The sequence below is a fragment of the Apodemus sylvaticus genome, chromosome 16, assembly GCF_947179515.1.
Source record: "Apodemus sylvaticus chromosome 16, mApoSyl1.1, whole genome shotgun sequence".
Lineage (NCBI taxonomy): Eukaryota > Metazoa > Chordata > Mammalia > Rodentia > Muridae > Apodemus > Apodemus sylvaticus.
This window is the reverse complement of record NC_067487.1, coordinates 78,003,324-78,020,468: the sequence shown is the minus strand read 5'-3', so window position 1 is coordinate 78,020,468 and position 17,145 is coordinate 78,003,324. Positions and strand designations below refer to the sequence as shown.

At 37.9% G+C, this 17,145-nt stretch overlaps 1 protein-coding gene across 8 annotated transcripts in view; it reads left to right on the top strand.

Annotated features, from left to right (window-relative positions):
* Positions 1 to 17,145, top strand: part of Mef2c (myocyte enhancer factor 2C) — a 144,315-nt gene that overhangs the window by 41,789 nt on the left and 85,381 nt on the right. For 5 of the 8 annotated variants that reach the window (XM_052160027.1, XM_052160030.1, XM_052160029.1 and 2 more), the window contains exon 2: positions 9,650 to 9,845. In XM_052160027.1, the coding sequence (XP_052015987.1) occupies positions 9,792 to 9,845 (54 nt within the window). In that variant the 5' untranslated portion in view covers positions 9,650 to 9,791. Of the gene's footprint in view, positions 1 to 7,559; positions 7,899 to 9,649; positions 9,846 to 17,145 lie in introns of those variants that run through there. The other 3 variants (XM_052160026.1, XM_052160025.1, XM_052160024.1) reach the window with 3 other exon arrangements.

The following is a 17,145-nucleotide window of genomic DNA, read 5'->3' as shown; positions in this document are numbered from 1 at the left end:
CAATGAAGGTCTGTGTTTTAAAATAGCTCTATAACAAAGTAACTACAGAGTGTTGGCAAGGGCTCCAACTATTTATAGAACTGAGTAAGGCGTGGTAAATACCGCCGGTACCCAGTTCTCCCATGCCACAACCCCAAACTTATAAGAAGCACTGTAATTATATTTTTCTACTTGGCAAAAAAAAAAAATCATAGTAGCCATTATCAGTTTAACCATACGGAAGCTTGGGCTGAGATTTCTTCTTTAAATGCATAGTTTTGAGTTTCAACAGCTGTGCTGGGTCTTTAATCATATATTATCTTTATGAAGCCTTTTTCTAACATATGTTAATTGGCTGTTTTCTGTGACAAATTATGAGCTCTTACTTTGATGAGGTTCAATTGCAATCATGTTGGAGTCGAGTACGTCAAGTTTCCACCCCTGCTGGTTCCTCAAACCACTACAAACATCCGCGCGTCACTGCAGTGCTGAGTAATGGCACGATTGGAGCTGGCTGATTTGGCTACAGATTTTTTTTTCCACAGGATATTTTCAGCTTCTTTGTACTAAATCTGTTGCAGGGTTTGCCCTTTTTAGCAGACACATGCTCTAAAATTAACATCAAATCTTATTGGAGATTACTATAATACCGTGAAAAATATTTCATAATACAACGTCTCAGCGTCTGCTCTGCTTTACTGAGATTTCAGGACATTTTTTCCACATCTTAAGTCAGTCAGTTGTAACTCTGACTAGGACTTCCTACACCATCAGCACGCTGCAGCAGACATTTTGAATGTTCCTCTTTGAGGGAAGCAAGTTATCGAGAGGATGATGAGGTAGAGAGTCAGCCGTTATAAAGACATTAGACGTGCATGCTTTTCTAGGTGTTGACAAATATGTTGGAATGTTAAAAATTCTGTTGTTCATTATACTCTTTTTCTTCTTCTTCAATATTACATTATCAGTCAGGTAATGAGAAAAGATGTGTTCATCGAGGTTAACATCCTAGAAGATGTATAACAGACTTTCCAGCTCTCTGTCCTAGTGTCAACTTTTAATGTATGATTCACATGAACAGAAATGTTCTAATCCATCTGCTCTGAGAGCTGTGACAGATAGCTTGTATCAAATACCAACAGATGATCAGTGAGAACTATAATTAGAACAGATACAAAAACGCAGTGTGTTTGTCTATAATTGTGGGAAATTAGTCAAGGTAATTGATTAAGGTCTTCAGTGCCTGCGTCAAACATCAGTAGTATTGGGATTCATTTAAGTGTTTTCTGCCTCAACCTGTCATGTAAAGGACTCTAGATAAACTGCAGTTCTCCAAACCAAAGCGAGAGGTCGATTTCCATATAGGCATCAGGAGTTTGGATAAGATGAGCCAGATGTTAACAGAGCCAGATGTGACTAGGCACTGCTCTCCTTGGGAGGCTGTTTTTAATCAGCTATTTCCCTAGGGTAATACACAGCCAATGAGCTCTAAATCCTGAGGCTACCTGCACTCAAAGGAAGGCCTGGGAACATCATTACAAGGCTTACACTGAGCATATGTGAAAAAATTAGAGCAGAAATTAAGGGTAGGAGAGGTTAACTTCAGAAGTGATTGCGATTGCTTAAAAAAAAAAGACAGAAGTAAAAAAATACGTTTCTGACACTTTTAAATAATTCAAAAGAGTCAACCCCAACTTCCAAATACAGATACAACTGAAAAGCTATAATTGGTTAATATTAGTTAGACTTGTGTAAAGGTGGATATTATTTTGAGAATGCGGATGGAGAGTCATTTTCAGCACAAGTAAATAATTTCAAAGTGCTACTGACATTAGCGCTCACACCAAGGGAGCTTGGCTTTGTGAGCCCTGTGTGGTCCTGCGACAGTGGGCCTGCAAAGTCAACCCGCACACTCCATCTTGAGCCAGCTTACACAAGGAAATTTAGTTCCACTTGATAAGACACATACTTAATTGGCTTTAAGAAAATAAACCAAGGTAAAGAACAATGTGTAAATGAAACAGAGCTTGGCTGTTAGGAAGCGTGTGAGCCATGCGGCTTAATTGGGGCCAGTTGGGATCATTTAATGATTACTGTCAGAAGATCAGATTTAATAGAAGACCACAGTGGGGTACAGTTAAACAAATTGTCATCAGGCATTTCAGATGAGCCAGACCTTAATTAGGTGGATTAGAACGCTGTAAAAGAGATGAAGAGACAGAGAAAAATTGATGAATCACTAAATTCCACATTGAATATAATATTACTACAAATATCATCTATATTTTACAGGACCTTTTTTGGAAGTTTGAAAACCATACATATTAGCCTGTAAACTTTAACAATTGTCTAAGGTTTAATTACAAATTAAAAACAGGTGGCATTCAGTTTAAATACCAGATGATTTACCAAGTATCTCTTACTTAATAAACAATAAGATCATCCACTGGAAAACAGTGTGACTTCCCTTTGTAAGGTCATTTTTAAGTGTTGCACAATTTGAAAAAGTAAGTAACAGGAATAGCAAATTATTTTAAGGACATAATTTTGATTATTTAGTGTAAGGAAATATTATCTTCACTTAGAATATCTTGTTAACCATTCATATCTGATTATTTACTTGTTCTTTCCTGGTGAGGTCACTCATGTGTCTTAAAATGCACTCACTGTTTTTATCTACATCTTCTAAAAGATACACCTCTGTTCCTCCACATGCCACACACACACACACACACACACACACACACACACACACCATAAATGTGAAAAATGTGCCTAACACATACAAGCTCACAAGGAGAAAACATTTATAGAGTATTTCCATTTTAAGCATTAAATACATACTATACTAAAGATTGAGAAAATTTGAAAAGAATATAATATGCTTTAGAATGTGATTTTTACCCTAGTAGATGGCCATATGTGAAGGCAGCGTGTCTCACTTTGGGCCAACCTTACTTAGAAGGCTGACAGTCTAGCCTCACTGCTGGTGAAGTACAGTGCTTAACTCCAGTAACAGTGCATTGTCCAGTTACTCAGACTGTATGTGCTGGTCACAGCTGGAACGCAGGGCCGGGCAAGTATGTGATGCTGCATAGTAGCTCTAGCTTTGTGCTAAATACAGACCAGCGCTCCCTGCATGGGAAACCTTACCCCAACCCTAACTGGTCTGAGCGAACATGTGGCGACAAGGACTGGGTACGTCTGCGAGAACAAAGGTGTGACAGAAGCCTGCATCACCTATATAACCTGATATGGAAATACTGAAATCTGTCATGCCACTGAGGAATATGAAGCTTTGGCATATTTAGACCATTTGGAGTTTATTTTGGCTTGGAGAATGCAGGATGCCACTTTAACTACAGTAGGGGGAAAATGTCCAAAGCATTCTATGGCATGGGTAACTGTGACAGGAAATCTGTGATTCCTTATGTTTGTCAAATTGTTTGTAATGCTGTGCAGTTGTCTGGAGGTATGTTGCTCCTAAATTCTGGAGCTGTGTAAATACAGTGATTTATTTAAATGATATCGACAGGTTAGGCCCACTTATTAAATTAATTGCAAGAGTTTTCAAAATGAGCTCCGTTTTAGCCTTATTATATTTCTGACATACATTTCATCTCCTTTTGTCCTTGGGGAAAGATACTAAAGTAGGACTAGAAACACTTACCTAGAGTTTCCAGCAGCTGTGGTCACTGGGAAATTGATGTATTTCCCTAGTTATTTCTTCTCTTGTAGCCTGAAGCTCTTCTCTGGCTGATACTTAAGAGAAAGTCCTTAATTTGTATGACATGTTCCTTCATCTAATGCTTGTTGTTAGCAATGTAAGTGAGGTCTCCATGTTATCTATATAGGGATGACATTGTTACTAACTTTACTCCACACTGTATACATGAAAACCAACATACAAATGTAGGTAATCCACATTCCTGCCACCACCAGACACTGTACCCTTCCTGTAGTATCATATGTAATGAGGCTGTAACCAACCGTCTTGGAAATGCAAATATATTTCCAGTTTCAGGCAGGAGATGAAAACTCTTCAGGGAGAGGTTTGATCATAAGCAGCAGTTACCTGAAGTACCCGTTTCCTAAGGCACTGGCTCACTCAGTTCTCACTTCTGCAAGAATTATTTTTATCCTACCTATAGAATACTGTCCACTATAAGGGATTAACCAAAGTTACAAGCTTGTTTCCATATAAGCAAACAATGGGGGGAAAGTCCTTAGTACTAATTATTAAAAATCCCTAGTAAATCCCTCAGAGGATAGATACAAACCTTGACAAAAAGAGTTCAGTGAATCAACTGGTAATTATTAGTCCCACTCATTACCTGATACCAGGATAGATCCTGGCACTACAGACATTTGACCCCCCACCATGGTGAGAGGGACTTGGAGCTTTGAGAGTTGTCTAGGGGAAGTGCTTCCTTAGGAAACCGAGACAGTAGGAAGAAGCTCAGCCACAGAAGGGAGAGAATATTGCAGACAGAAGGGATTGCATATGCAAATGCCCTGTGGTAGGAAGAAGGACAATGGAGAGAGAATTTTTTAAACAATTCTATTTGGGTTTTTTGTTGTTGTTGTTGGTTTTGTTTTGTTTTGTTTTGTTTTGGTTTGGTTTGGTTTGGTTAGACTTGAAGGTGATTCAGGATCTATCATATTGATACTAAATTCAATCAATTGAGAAATGTTTGCCCCAGTGCTACTTATCTAGGGAAAGGGAATAATCCTTTTATACTCTCAAGATGAGCCTCAGCTATGTGGCTCTAAAGCCAGCTGCACTCTATTCTATAAAATACATGATAAACTTAGAGAAAAATGGAGTGATTTTCAAGACCAGAAAACTATTTCTCATCACACAGGCAAGCACTGCTAAGAATAATAATTGGGTTATTTCATTTGAAGCTCTTAAGGGAAAATAGGTATGTTCTGCTAGTTCTTTTTAACCAAAGCATAATTGCATGCCTCATATGTCTTTCAAATAAACCATGAAGTAGGAAGTTTAATGTATCTAAATGCAAGTAATGAGCAAAAGTTTCCCCTGAAATGGTAGTGAAGCGCTGAATCGCTTGAATCAGTGACGAACGCAGGCTTTCAGAAACAGTGTATATCACTTTGGCCTCTTGCTGTACAAGGGGCTTTCATTTATTCAATAATATTATTTCTTGGGTAATACAGTGTGCCTAATTTGCAGCCTTGAGTTCTACAAAACAAGGATTTCTGAGGATGCTCATAGTGATGTAGATGGGAGCCAGAGGAAACATTATTTGCCAATCTGGATGAAAGAAGTAATTCTCTCCTTGCAGATTGGCATTACATAGTCTAATGCTTTAGCCTCTTTGGTCTGTTTTTATTTAAGTGACTGCACTAGACTCATTGAAACAAAATACATGCCTTGCAAAGGTAATTTTAGAAGCAGAGAATTAATTTCTTCCCACATCTTTTAATGTGGCATGGGAGTCTCAATCTACGATCAAAACATGTAACTGAAGGTTATGTTTAATTTCTAAATCAAAGTGTTGTGGGAAGACGATTGAAATTTGTGGATGACTCAGACCCAGTTGCTATGTGGTTTTCTTCCTACAGAAACTTTAGGGTGGACTTCCATTACCATGTGAGAGGAGCCAAGCATCGGGAAGGAGATGAAAATAGTTTCACCATTGACTAAAAGTTTGTGTTAGTTACTTTGATTTATAATTGAGTTTTTAAGGAACACGGAGAGCCCCAATAACAAGTTATTTCCTCACCGCTTGTTCTTTCCTTTGCAAAGTGAGATGAAATAAGTAATCAATGCATATTACTAACCAACATTTGTTTACTGCTGTCATGGTTAAGTTCTTTGCCAGAAGTTTTAATTCACTTGTATTCTTTGTACAGAAATCTTCATTTGCTTCAAAAAGTAAATTCAAAATATGTGGTGCTATTTTCTGGATAATGTAATTTTTGGTAAGGCACGGTAGATGATAAGGGAGAGGTATCTGCTGCCTCACACAGGGCCATTTCGGTCTGCTTAACTTCTCATATTTATATCTTAAGGTGATCCTAAATTAACCAAGAAGCAGAATGGCTTTTTCTGAAGTGTTTGGAGATAGAAATTAGGAATTGTGTGCCTCCCTGCCATCTGCCTTTCCCCGCACTGTCCTTTACATGAACCAGCACGCCAAGGCCTGTGTGTGGGGTGCACTGCAGAGCACACTGGGCCTGCTCTGCTCCGAGAAGGAAGTGGAGAGTTTTGGTTCCCATTTTACACTTGTGGGGCAGTTTAGGGAAGGAAGCACCTTTACACCTTTTATTGTTCGCGGTTGCTGACATCACGTCCTTCCCTGGCCAGTCTGTGCGTGTTTCCTGTCATTCTGTGAAGATTCTTCTCTGTTACTGGGAGGGATTTGCTGAAGGGAAGGAGGGAGGAAGAGGGCCAGAAGGAGTAGGAGGAGGAAGGGAGGGGGAGGGGGGTGTCAATCAAGCTAGCTTGTTTGTAAATGAGGGGCCAGCGGGGGAATGGGCTCCAGCCAGCCAGAAGGCATTCACTCTTCCTGGAGCAGATCTCAGAAGGCTTTGCCTTCCTCTGTCCGTTTATGCCAAACTCTAAGTGAGCAGAAGCTGCCGTGCTGAAGTTCCCCTTTTAGTAAGCAGACTGACTTTACTTTTTTATTTAAGTTGGCAAAGGAAGAAAAAGTGCAAACAACTGTAACTCCACACAGTGTTCTTTTTCTTTCCTTCTTGTTCAACGTTTTGATTGTTTACACGTAGCTGTCATTTTCCAAGAATGGTTCCTTCATGTGAGAACTGTGGTGTCCAGGCGAAGCCGGTGGTGGATTATACATAATGAAAGTTCTCAGTGTGACTGAACTCTACTCTATGTAGTTTAATTACTAATAATCTTTTTTTCATATACCTGCGAAACCACCGAATAGGTTACTACAGTAATAATAATCTCTTTCTCTAGCCCTCCTGAAAATAAATACTTGAAACAAACCTTACAGTATAGTTTATGTATAAAAATTAGGTTAATAAATATTTATACTAAAAAGTAGAAATTAAGCAAAAGTTATGCACTGGTGCTGACCTTCCTAATTCTTTGAATTTTTCTTGATGGGCCCGAAATGTGAGAACATCATTGATCTGTTGCTATTCTACTTGTGTGGACTTTATACAATTCTATATTTTATGAATATTCAAAAAGCAACATTTCAGTTACTGAATTGAGCATTGTCCCTATGAGGAAAACAAAATAAAAGTCGAATTAGGTTTAAGTTTCCTTCTCTTTCCACTACCTGGCCATATTTCAAAACGGAGACTATTTTCAATTCCGTTTTCACCAATCATTTCATGTACGTGTGCATATTTGCACATACACGCATGCTAATACATTTGCATATGTAGTTCTAAAAAAAAAATTCCTCATTGTGTTTTAAGAATTAAAAAGCAAACACTTTCTTTGGCTTCTTCTAAACACAGTGCCTGACTTCAAAGTTCAGAAAGGCCAGATGGCGATTTGAGGGGCTCCTTTGCTTTCGGTGGTCAGGAACTCTTCGTCTGTAAGGGCACTTTTCCCCAGGAGTGTCTCCCTGCTTACTCTTTTACATGTATTTTGAATCAAGGTCTGGAGCCGGTGCCCTCCTCCCTGCTGAGCCACTGTGCTCTAATCTGTTCACCCTGACCTTCCACCTGAAGTGAGGAAGGGCTTAGGCAGGCATAGTCCAGTAAGCCGATAGATAGATAGATAGTGCGTCTGGCCTCCGCTGAGAGAATGGACCGGAGGCACTCCCAGACGCTTTGACTTGAGATCCATGGATTGTTTTTTGTTTGTTTTGTTTGTTGTCGTTCTTTTTTCGTGGTGGAGAAAGCCTTCTTGTCTCACTGGGGTCTCGCACATGCATGGGAAATACCACTCTGGGCTACTGTTTGTTTCTTGGGTAAGACTATAGGAAATACAGAAAAGATTTCCACTTGTATGCTGTTTAAGATCATTTCTAAGACTAAATGGGTAGACTGCTTAACAATTTTGAATACATTATGTGTTGTGCTTTGCAAATTCTTTATCTGTGTGATCTTGGTGTCTTATAGTAGTGTCTTTGGGTTGTGAGTGATTAATCAATGTGTGTTGTTCATATAACTTAAAACCTTTGAGACTGCTGCTAACATTGAAAACTGTGGCTGGAGTCATACTCTTTGACAAGCACACCATAATCATGGTGTATGTGCCAAACTGAACTGCAGTTTAGGAGAAGGGCGTTGGGTAAAGGAGATTGGATAGTCTTAGTGATTAAGCAGTGCTTAATCCACCAGAACTAATTATATCATAATAGCCTCTTCAATTAGATAATTACCCAAACTTATATTTTTAAAAATTTACTCAAGGTGACAAAGGATAAAGAAATTGAAAGGCAACTGAGGATCAGACCAGGTATCTAACAGCCTTTTCTGTTCTAAGAACCTTGAACTAGAGCCAAATAATCTATTAAGTAGTCAGGACAGTGGCTTAGCGTTACATAATACATGTGGGAATTTTTCAGGTCCACTGTCAGAGACTAACTAGAGTCAACATGGAAATTCTGAGCAGTGTGTAAAGTAGTTATATCCTCTGACATGAGAGGAGACCAAGTAATGGAAGCCACTGCTTGCGAATGAAACAAACACGTGGAAAGCTTCCTACCTAGTTAACTTCCAGTTCATAGCAATTCACTTGCATTATGTGCAAATATTTTTAGATATAATTTTAAACAGAATAAAATATAGACTTTTAATATTCTGTGCTCTATGGGTTTGCCATGTAATTGATAATCATTATTTTAATTTTAATTCATGACCTAGAGCTCTCTGGTATATAATATCAAGGTTCTGTAATTTTGTGTCTGACTCCCTAAGGAGAGATGATATGTCTCTTTCAAACATTTAAATTTAGAGGACTGTGGTCTATTATTAAAAAAGTATATAGTTACAAATGAGATAATAACCTTAGTTTTTTGCACCACTTATTTCTTATCAGGGACCATCATGTGCAAGGGTTGTTTGAATGGACAGCTTACGAGCTTCAGGGGGGAGTGCTCTCACTGCTACACTGCCCATGTGCTTGAACATGAGAGGAAACACCCCATATTACTTTTCCTGTGTTCTCCTGGCAGTGATCTTCTCAAAATAAGATTAAAGGATTTAGTTTTAAATTAGTTGACATTTACATATATCAAAGAGCACTTCCATAATCGTCCATCTTATTTGCATAACTAGGGACGTTATCACCTCTACTGTCAAAACACGAGATTGTTTTCCATTCAGAAATGAATTAGATGCCCTACTTAGCATACACAGGTATATAAAGGTTCATTAACTCTCTGATTTGGGTAATTTTTCATAACAGAAGGGTGAAAATTGTCACCTAATTTCATTAAAACATATTAAGAAGCTCTTTACAAAAATACAGTTCATTTCAAGTGTGGGGTTTTAAAACACAGTTTTCATCCCTTAAATGACTTCTTAAATTACCTCTAAGGCTATTTTCATTATAAAAGCAAACTACCCTGGGCAGTATACTCCAGAGTGTAATGGGCCATGTGCTTTTAAAGAGTTATTCTTATTCATTTTATTGTTTTGTGAAGTTTATTTTCCTGATGAATGTAGGAAACTGGCTTGCTGTGGAAGGATTGTTTAACTTTTCATTTTTGTTCAGCAGGAACGAATGCAGGGATTTGGGAACTGAGCTGTGCATGTGCTGAAGAAGGAAACTTGTTTGAAGGAAACAGGAAAGAGAAAGAAAAGGAAGGAAAAAATACATAATTTCAGGGACGAGAGAGAGAAGAAACACGGGGACTATGGGGAGAAAAAAGATTCAGATCACGAGGATTATGGATGAGCGTAACAGACAGGTGAGTGTGGGGATAACCCTTTACATCTGCTCCACACACATATTCAAGGTACTGAAAACATATTGGAGTCTGTGAGCACAATGTATCCAATTTGTTGATTTTTGTCTCTTTGGAACAAAGCACGGAAGAGAACTTTAACTGTTAGAAACATGTTGTAAAGATTCATGATTGTTCACTATTCACTGCCTCAAGACTTTTAAATGGAAGCTGTATTTGTATGGCATGAATAGCTTAATAATTAGGAGTTAATAAGCGTAGAATTGCTACACTGCACGCATCACCAAACAAAGATAGGCTTACATGCAGGGGAACTGGGCCTTTTGTGGTCATCCATTTAAAAGTTTATAATATAGCTTAAATATCCTCTCTCTGAGAAGTGGCCAACTTCTCATCACAAAGAAGAGTTTGAAATAAAGCCAAACATTTCCAGCCTCTCCTGACAACAACAGCAGAACTTTCACATGAGATAGCAGTTGTGTAAAACACAGAGACAAGAACTTCCTGTCAACACGTGTTTTCTCTTATTCTTGAATTTTATAAACATAGTACCATAATTTCTTTTCTACAACTCCAGTGATAACCTCTGTAAGACACAAGCAGTTTCGAAGACTTCAAATATCAGATGTTCAGTCCTGCATTATGGACCTGTGCATCATGAGTGCCTTTAGTTTAAGTCACTGTCTTTATTCTGGGAAGAGTAGCTAGGCTATGTGAAAGTGACTAGGAGGTTTAGACACATCCTTCTGTTGAATACCAGGTGTCCTTCCTTAAGAGGAATTTGTCTACCTGGATACACACACTGGCCTGCAGACAATGGAACCTGCTCCTTGGCCCTAAGAGAGGACAGAGCCCCACCCCAACCCATTTATGGTCCAGAATATTGAATCTAGCCTTGGAAATGGCTCCCCACACTCTATGTCTCCAAACTACAGACACTCCCCTTCCATTTGGTCCCTGTTTACCCTCTGTAGCATGAGAATACATTCCCTTTAAAACATAAATGCTTTACACTCATAAAGTAGAATGTACAGGATTCATGTTTTATTTCATTATGTTTACTGATAGCTCTTTACAAAAAGTCAGTGGATTTTTAAGAACAAAGAAGATTTGCCCTTTTTTTTTTTTTAAAGATTATACGCTTTCAGAAATGAGTGCATCTTCTAAGGGCCATAGGACTTGAATTGCTTTGAGCTTAATTTTGAGTTAAATGATGAAAAACACAAGCTTCATAAAGGATTCTACTATTTTCATTCATTTATAGCTGAAATCTGAAATTAATAGTGAAATATTGATCATCACATACATTGATTATGGGGGCCTTGTTATTTGAAACACAATCTGCTTGGATTAGGGTAAAAAAATACATGAATTACCATTTGTAACTAATTAATAATATGATCTCTTTTTTAGCTTCTTGAGATTCATTATATCTTTTTTACTTATAAAGACAGAAGAAAAATTGTGGGGGCTGACTTGTGTGGACTTTTGCTGTGCTTTTTAAGGAAATAATGAATCTATAGAAATATAAAAGTTGTCACATTACACTCTTGAGAGAGCAAGTTTAAATGTTTACATGTAGTTGTCTTGATCCATGCTTGTAGATACTCTTACTCATAGTAAAAGTCACAACAATTTTAAGTACTAAGGACTATTTCCTTCATTTTATTATATAGGATTTAGAGTAGATTTGTTATTTTCCTCAGTCTGTGTGTACAATAGGCCTTTTAATTCAATACCATTGAAGAAAATTAGTAACAATAATATAACTGTGGTTGAAGCTATGTGGTTGTCTAAGATGACTGTTGACAGTTTTAAAGAGCTGTCATTTATGATGGTGTTTGTCTTGCCTATCTCTCATTTTCTGTGTGAATGGTCCAAAGAGCCACTTGGATGAGAGCATGAAGTATATAGGTCACTTCTGATAATCAAAACCAGCGAGAATGTGGAGGAGCTCCTAACCTGGGCATCCTTTAAATCATGCGTTCACATGTTGAAAAGCAGAGTGTCAGCAGCTTAGCTCTTTCTGAAGCTGCCGCACCAGGGTGGCCTAGTAGGACCTCACACAGACTCACTGCTGTTTCTTCTTGAAAGCAGTGAACACAGTTTTTTTTTTCTGCCTTTGCATTTGTGTATTTAGCCACATACAGAATAATGTGGGCTTGTGCAGAAAAAAGGAACGCTAACCCAAAGTGAGCCCTGAAATACCACAAAACTTATTAATACATTGTGTTTCAGAAAGGTAACTCATCTGAAGACAGAATAGTGGCTTATATGCAGTTTTACCTTCATTGTCTCCTTTATAACAAAGAAACAATGACTAAAGCTCCAAGTTAGAAACATAAAATAGTGTAATATGGATAAAAGTTCACATCATTTTTTACTTTACATTCTTTTCAGTTTCTAATCCTATAAAGCCAATTTCTTAGCCTTCATTAAGTTTAAGTTAACATATACAACAAACTCATGAATTGTCAATTTATCTTATACACTCAGACATCTTGATGAAAGTCATCATCCAATGATGACATGTAAATTATTCCATTTAATCCTTAAAATAGAATTCTGTTTTATAGCTAGAGGTTATTTATTTATTAAATCAACAAGCATTATTTGACTTTACCCTGCCTAAGGGAAAACACTTACTAGTGAATAAGTCTCATTCAGGGATGAGCAAACTCTTCTGTAAACAACCAGGTAGCAAATACAGTTTGCATTATGAGCAATATAATATAATAGTGTCTCTGACTCAGCTGTGGGGCAATTCCTAGGTGCTCTGAATGCAGCCAGAGGCAATAGATATGTCTATATTTAATCAGAAAGCAGTACTGACAAACTTAGTGGGAGTTACAATTGTCTAGTGGATCTCAGTTTATAGACCTCTGGTGGACTGAAAGGACTGAAATAGCCGTGAACTATGGAAATACAGAACGTCATTTACAGTCTGAGAATGAAACTATCAAAGCACTAGGAAAGAGCGGCCAGGGGCTGCTGGATTTACCACTCAAACTTGGAGAATGACCTTTCCAAGCAGGTGAAAATATGGGAACTACAGCATTCTAGAGGAAACAGAATTTCTAAGGCTTGAGATAGAAAAAAAAAAGCTTGGCTGAGGGTTGAGAGCACACTTAATAAGCCCTGAGTCTATGTGTGTGGCTTTAGAGTTATAAAGGACTCCACATTGTGCTGAACAACATCCTAAACCACTTAGAGAGTCTGCTTCAGTTCAGAATCAGTCAAGACTTACAGCAAAGGGTAGAAAATGCCAAAGATCTAGTCTCAAATTCCTCATTTTCTAAACAAAAATGTGCTTCTTTCAATGATGCCATGCTGCATCTAGCATAATTTGATGGCTAAAGGGCCAAGAATTTACTTCATCCTTTTCCAGTCATTTTATATTGGATCCTAAAGAGACAACAAATAAGTGTTCACTCTTTAGAGATATACAAACCTGTTTCTAGTTCCAGCTCTACATGTAGTAATATTACTCTCCAGTTACCTTGGTTTAATAGATACTGTAATACATGTTTACTATAGTAAAACAGGATAACTCTTCAGTAAATTATTTAACCTCTCTGAACCTCATTGGTAAAGTGAAGATTAAAAATAGTCGCCCCCTCATTACAGTGCTAAAATATGAAGCCATGTTTATGAAGTGCCCAGGATGTAAGTGCGCAGTGAATGCACAGACCGACTTCTCCCATTGCAAACCAAGGCACACTCTGGGCCATTGTGTCTTACAGTCGCTGTGATTTCTATCAAGAGTTGCTGGGCTTTTGCTCCGAGGAGTTCTGCCATTACAGAATGTCAGGAGGGGGTGGCGCAGAGTAGAGCAAGAACACAAACAGGCTCCTAGGATGATTCTCATCCTGGGCTGCTCTGCTGCAGGGGATAGCCCGTGGACAGGAAGGAAGAGCACACAAGACGCGCAAAGCACACCTTCTGACAGGGAGGTTGGAAGCGTGTCCTAGACCCTGTGTAGGTGGGACTGTTTTCAAATGTGTGTTACTGATCAAATTCTTTTTAAAGTGTTTTTCGTCATTTCATCACATCTACCTCCAAGCTTATGGTAACTATCATTCCAATCTCCAATCTCTCCATCTTGTTGTTTCCTTGTTCACCCTTGACCCTTAATGATTAGGCAATCATCGAGTCTTAGCCTTTTTCATGTGTTACACATTCTTCAGTTAGTCCTTGAAACAACTGGACTTTTCATTAGTTTATTATATGTTTCAGTTTTATAAACAAAATATAATTAGAAGCCTGTTCTATCAGGAAGATTTTATATATATATATGTATATATACATATATATATCAAACTTGATACAAAAAGGCATCTAAATAAATGAATAACTAATAACTATAAGAGGCAAATATTTGCCGATAGTTCATTTAGAATCTAGGACCTAAAACAGCACATATACTTATTCATATACCTACACCTGCACCTGCACCTGCACCTGCACCTGCACCTGCACTTACACCTGCACTTGCACCGGCACCTATACTTACACTTGCACCTGCACCTGTACCTACACCTACACCTACACCTGCACCTGTACCTGCACCTACACCTGCACCTACACCTACACCTACACCTGCACCTGCACGTACACCTGCACCTGCACCTACACCTGCACCTACACCTACACCTGCACCTATACCTACACCTGCACTTACACATACACCTACACCTCTGCACCTACACCTACATCTTCACCTACACCTACACCTGTACCTATACCTACACCTACACCTGCACCTACACCTACACATATACATATATATGCCTGTAGTTTTCCTTCATATCTGACTATATTTTTTGCCACAAAGAAAATTCTACATAATTATCAGTACGATAACTTGAACATAAATTAAATACAATCAGTAACATTCCCCTTTTAGTAAGTCAAGAGAATCTTCTTACAAATTAAAATAATTCAGAGTTCATAGCAATTACATTTTTTAACATTCCATCCTCTTGGGCTTCTAGACGTTTCTTTGCATCAACAATTAAGGGAAGGTCTGCTGAAGTATGCTCATATCTAATAGTTTGTACACCCTGAGTTTTCAATCAGCTAAATCTAGTTTATTTTGTGCTGAACTAAAGAATGAAAAAAATAGTGCAATTCCCTCAGATGACTCAAAAAAGCTTCCTTTTACCGATATTCAGTTCTTTACATTTTAGCTCAAGTTTCACAGGTATTTTTAGTGTAACTTCCCTTCAAGATGGTATCCAGAAGTTGAACAAGTGAAAAAGGGCTGGTTACAATTCTAAATTTGGAGATTATATCTAATTACTTAAATAAAGTTTGATGAAGCTGTGACCAATTCAGTCTTCAAATGTAGAAAACTAGATATTTGAGAAATGCAAATTACTTGTTTTGACAACTTAAGCTCTTGGTGAATTCTGTCATCTGCCATGGAGAACAGAGTTCTGTAGGCCCGTTGACAGAGGCACTTCCTTCCACATCACCAGAAGCAGAATGTTCGTACTTGCCAGCTTTAGCTGAGGCAGTACCACTGAGCCGCTAAGGTCCTTTAATGGAGGAATCTTGACCCTGCTGCAGATCTTGTGAATAGGAGATTCAATAAAAAAAAAAAAATGCTGAGTTTTCTGTCTTAGTCAAAGTAAGTGTGTGTGTAACTTCATAATGTTGGTCATTTTACCTTTTTCCTTAATAACATATTTTAACAGATATAATTTTCCCCAAGCTCATGTAAAAATTATGTTCAGGTCATTCTATATAAATGAAATATTGGTGCATCCTGGTGTTTTTAAGACAGGTATTGCTCAGAGTTGATTCTAGGTTACACTGATGCATACTGGGAATATCTAATGGAGAGTTAAACTACACATCCTCATTCTTTTACTAACTATTCTTAAAATCATGATGGAAACAGTCTTTGGTTAGATTTGAAATTATTTGTCATTGAAGAAATGAACAAGGAAAGCCAGAAGCAGGGAAAATGGTGTTTATTATACTTTTATTTTAATAAAGTGAAAAAAGGAACAAGGAGTGGTCAGGGTCTCCTGTGTGGTTAAAGGGATGCCACCCTAGTTCTTTTTGTTTTAGCAATTAGAAAAATTGTTGACAAATGGTCTCTGAATCACAGAATTAACACACAGCACACACATACCCATCCAGTGTGGCTGTGTTTTTTTATGTCTATGTCAGCTAGATCTGCTCCCTGTGGTCAGCAAAGGACTGTCCCAACTGTTAAGCACATTCATTAGGTTTCCTCTGATAGGAAATCCAAGAGAAGTTAAAATTCTCTCATGGAAAGAGCTAAGTGCTCTTCATGTAAGAAATAAGTGCTTTCTCTGCATGCTCAGGTTGTGGTGTTGGCTTTGTTCTAATTTATGATTCTGACATAATTTCTATTCAGAGATAACCTAAAATTTGTAAGAATATTTTCCTGTACCTGAAAACTTTGAGCAATTTTTGTAGAAAGCAGACCGAAAATGCCCTGTTGTCTCTGAACACGTGCTCACAGCATTTTTCTCTTTGAGTGCAGGGACACATGTCAGATGTGAGGAAGAGACTGAGGACAGAAGTGGGGCCACAAAGGAACAATGTCTCCCATATGCTGGATTAAAAGAAACACTAGTAAATGTTTGCAAAGCCTTGCCCTTTGCCGTCAAAACTCCCTTTAGCACTCTAAGTGTATTCATTTAAAATGGAATACTTTCAAATTTATGGTGAAAGCATTATTCTAAAGTTTATAACGCATCATACTTTTTGAAAAACATTTGGAAGCTATATTTTTTCGAAAAATAATAGCAAAAATAAAAAATAAAGTAAATAACATAAACGGAGGATTAAAAATTCCCCATTTGCATTGTGTATTTGTGTTTTTCTTAAAATATGTTAGACCATTAATGGGAATAAGAGAAACCAATTTAGATGTTTGGAAATTCGACTTTTAATTTTAAATTGGAACCGTTTAGCTTAAGAAATCACTAACATTTAAATAACATTTCAACAAATGTAACTGTTTGGAAACTACAGCTGAGGCAGCCTCCTGCCTTCTGTCTTGCAAGGATTGATTTGGAAGGCCCTGAGGGAGAAAATATTGGAGTTGGGAGGTAAAACTGCAGCCACTGTGGGAAGGAAGAAGTTACTCTCTTCCTGTTATGACAGGAAAGCGTAGACAAATGTGCTTCCTGAGTTAGCTCAGCAGGGAGTGTAAGGTTCTTTGACCTTTAACTTGGGTGTATTTTGACTGTGTTGAAGTAGTAAACATGCTTTGGTCCTCCAGATACTAATTTGTCCTATCTGATTCTTCTCCATGTGAAAT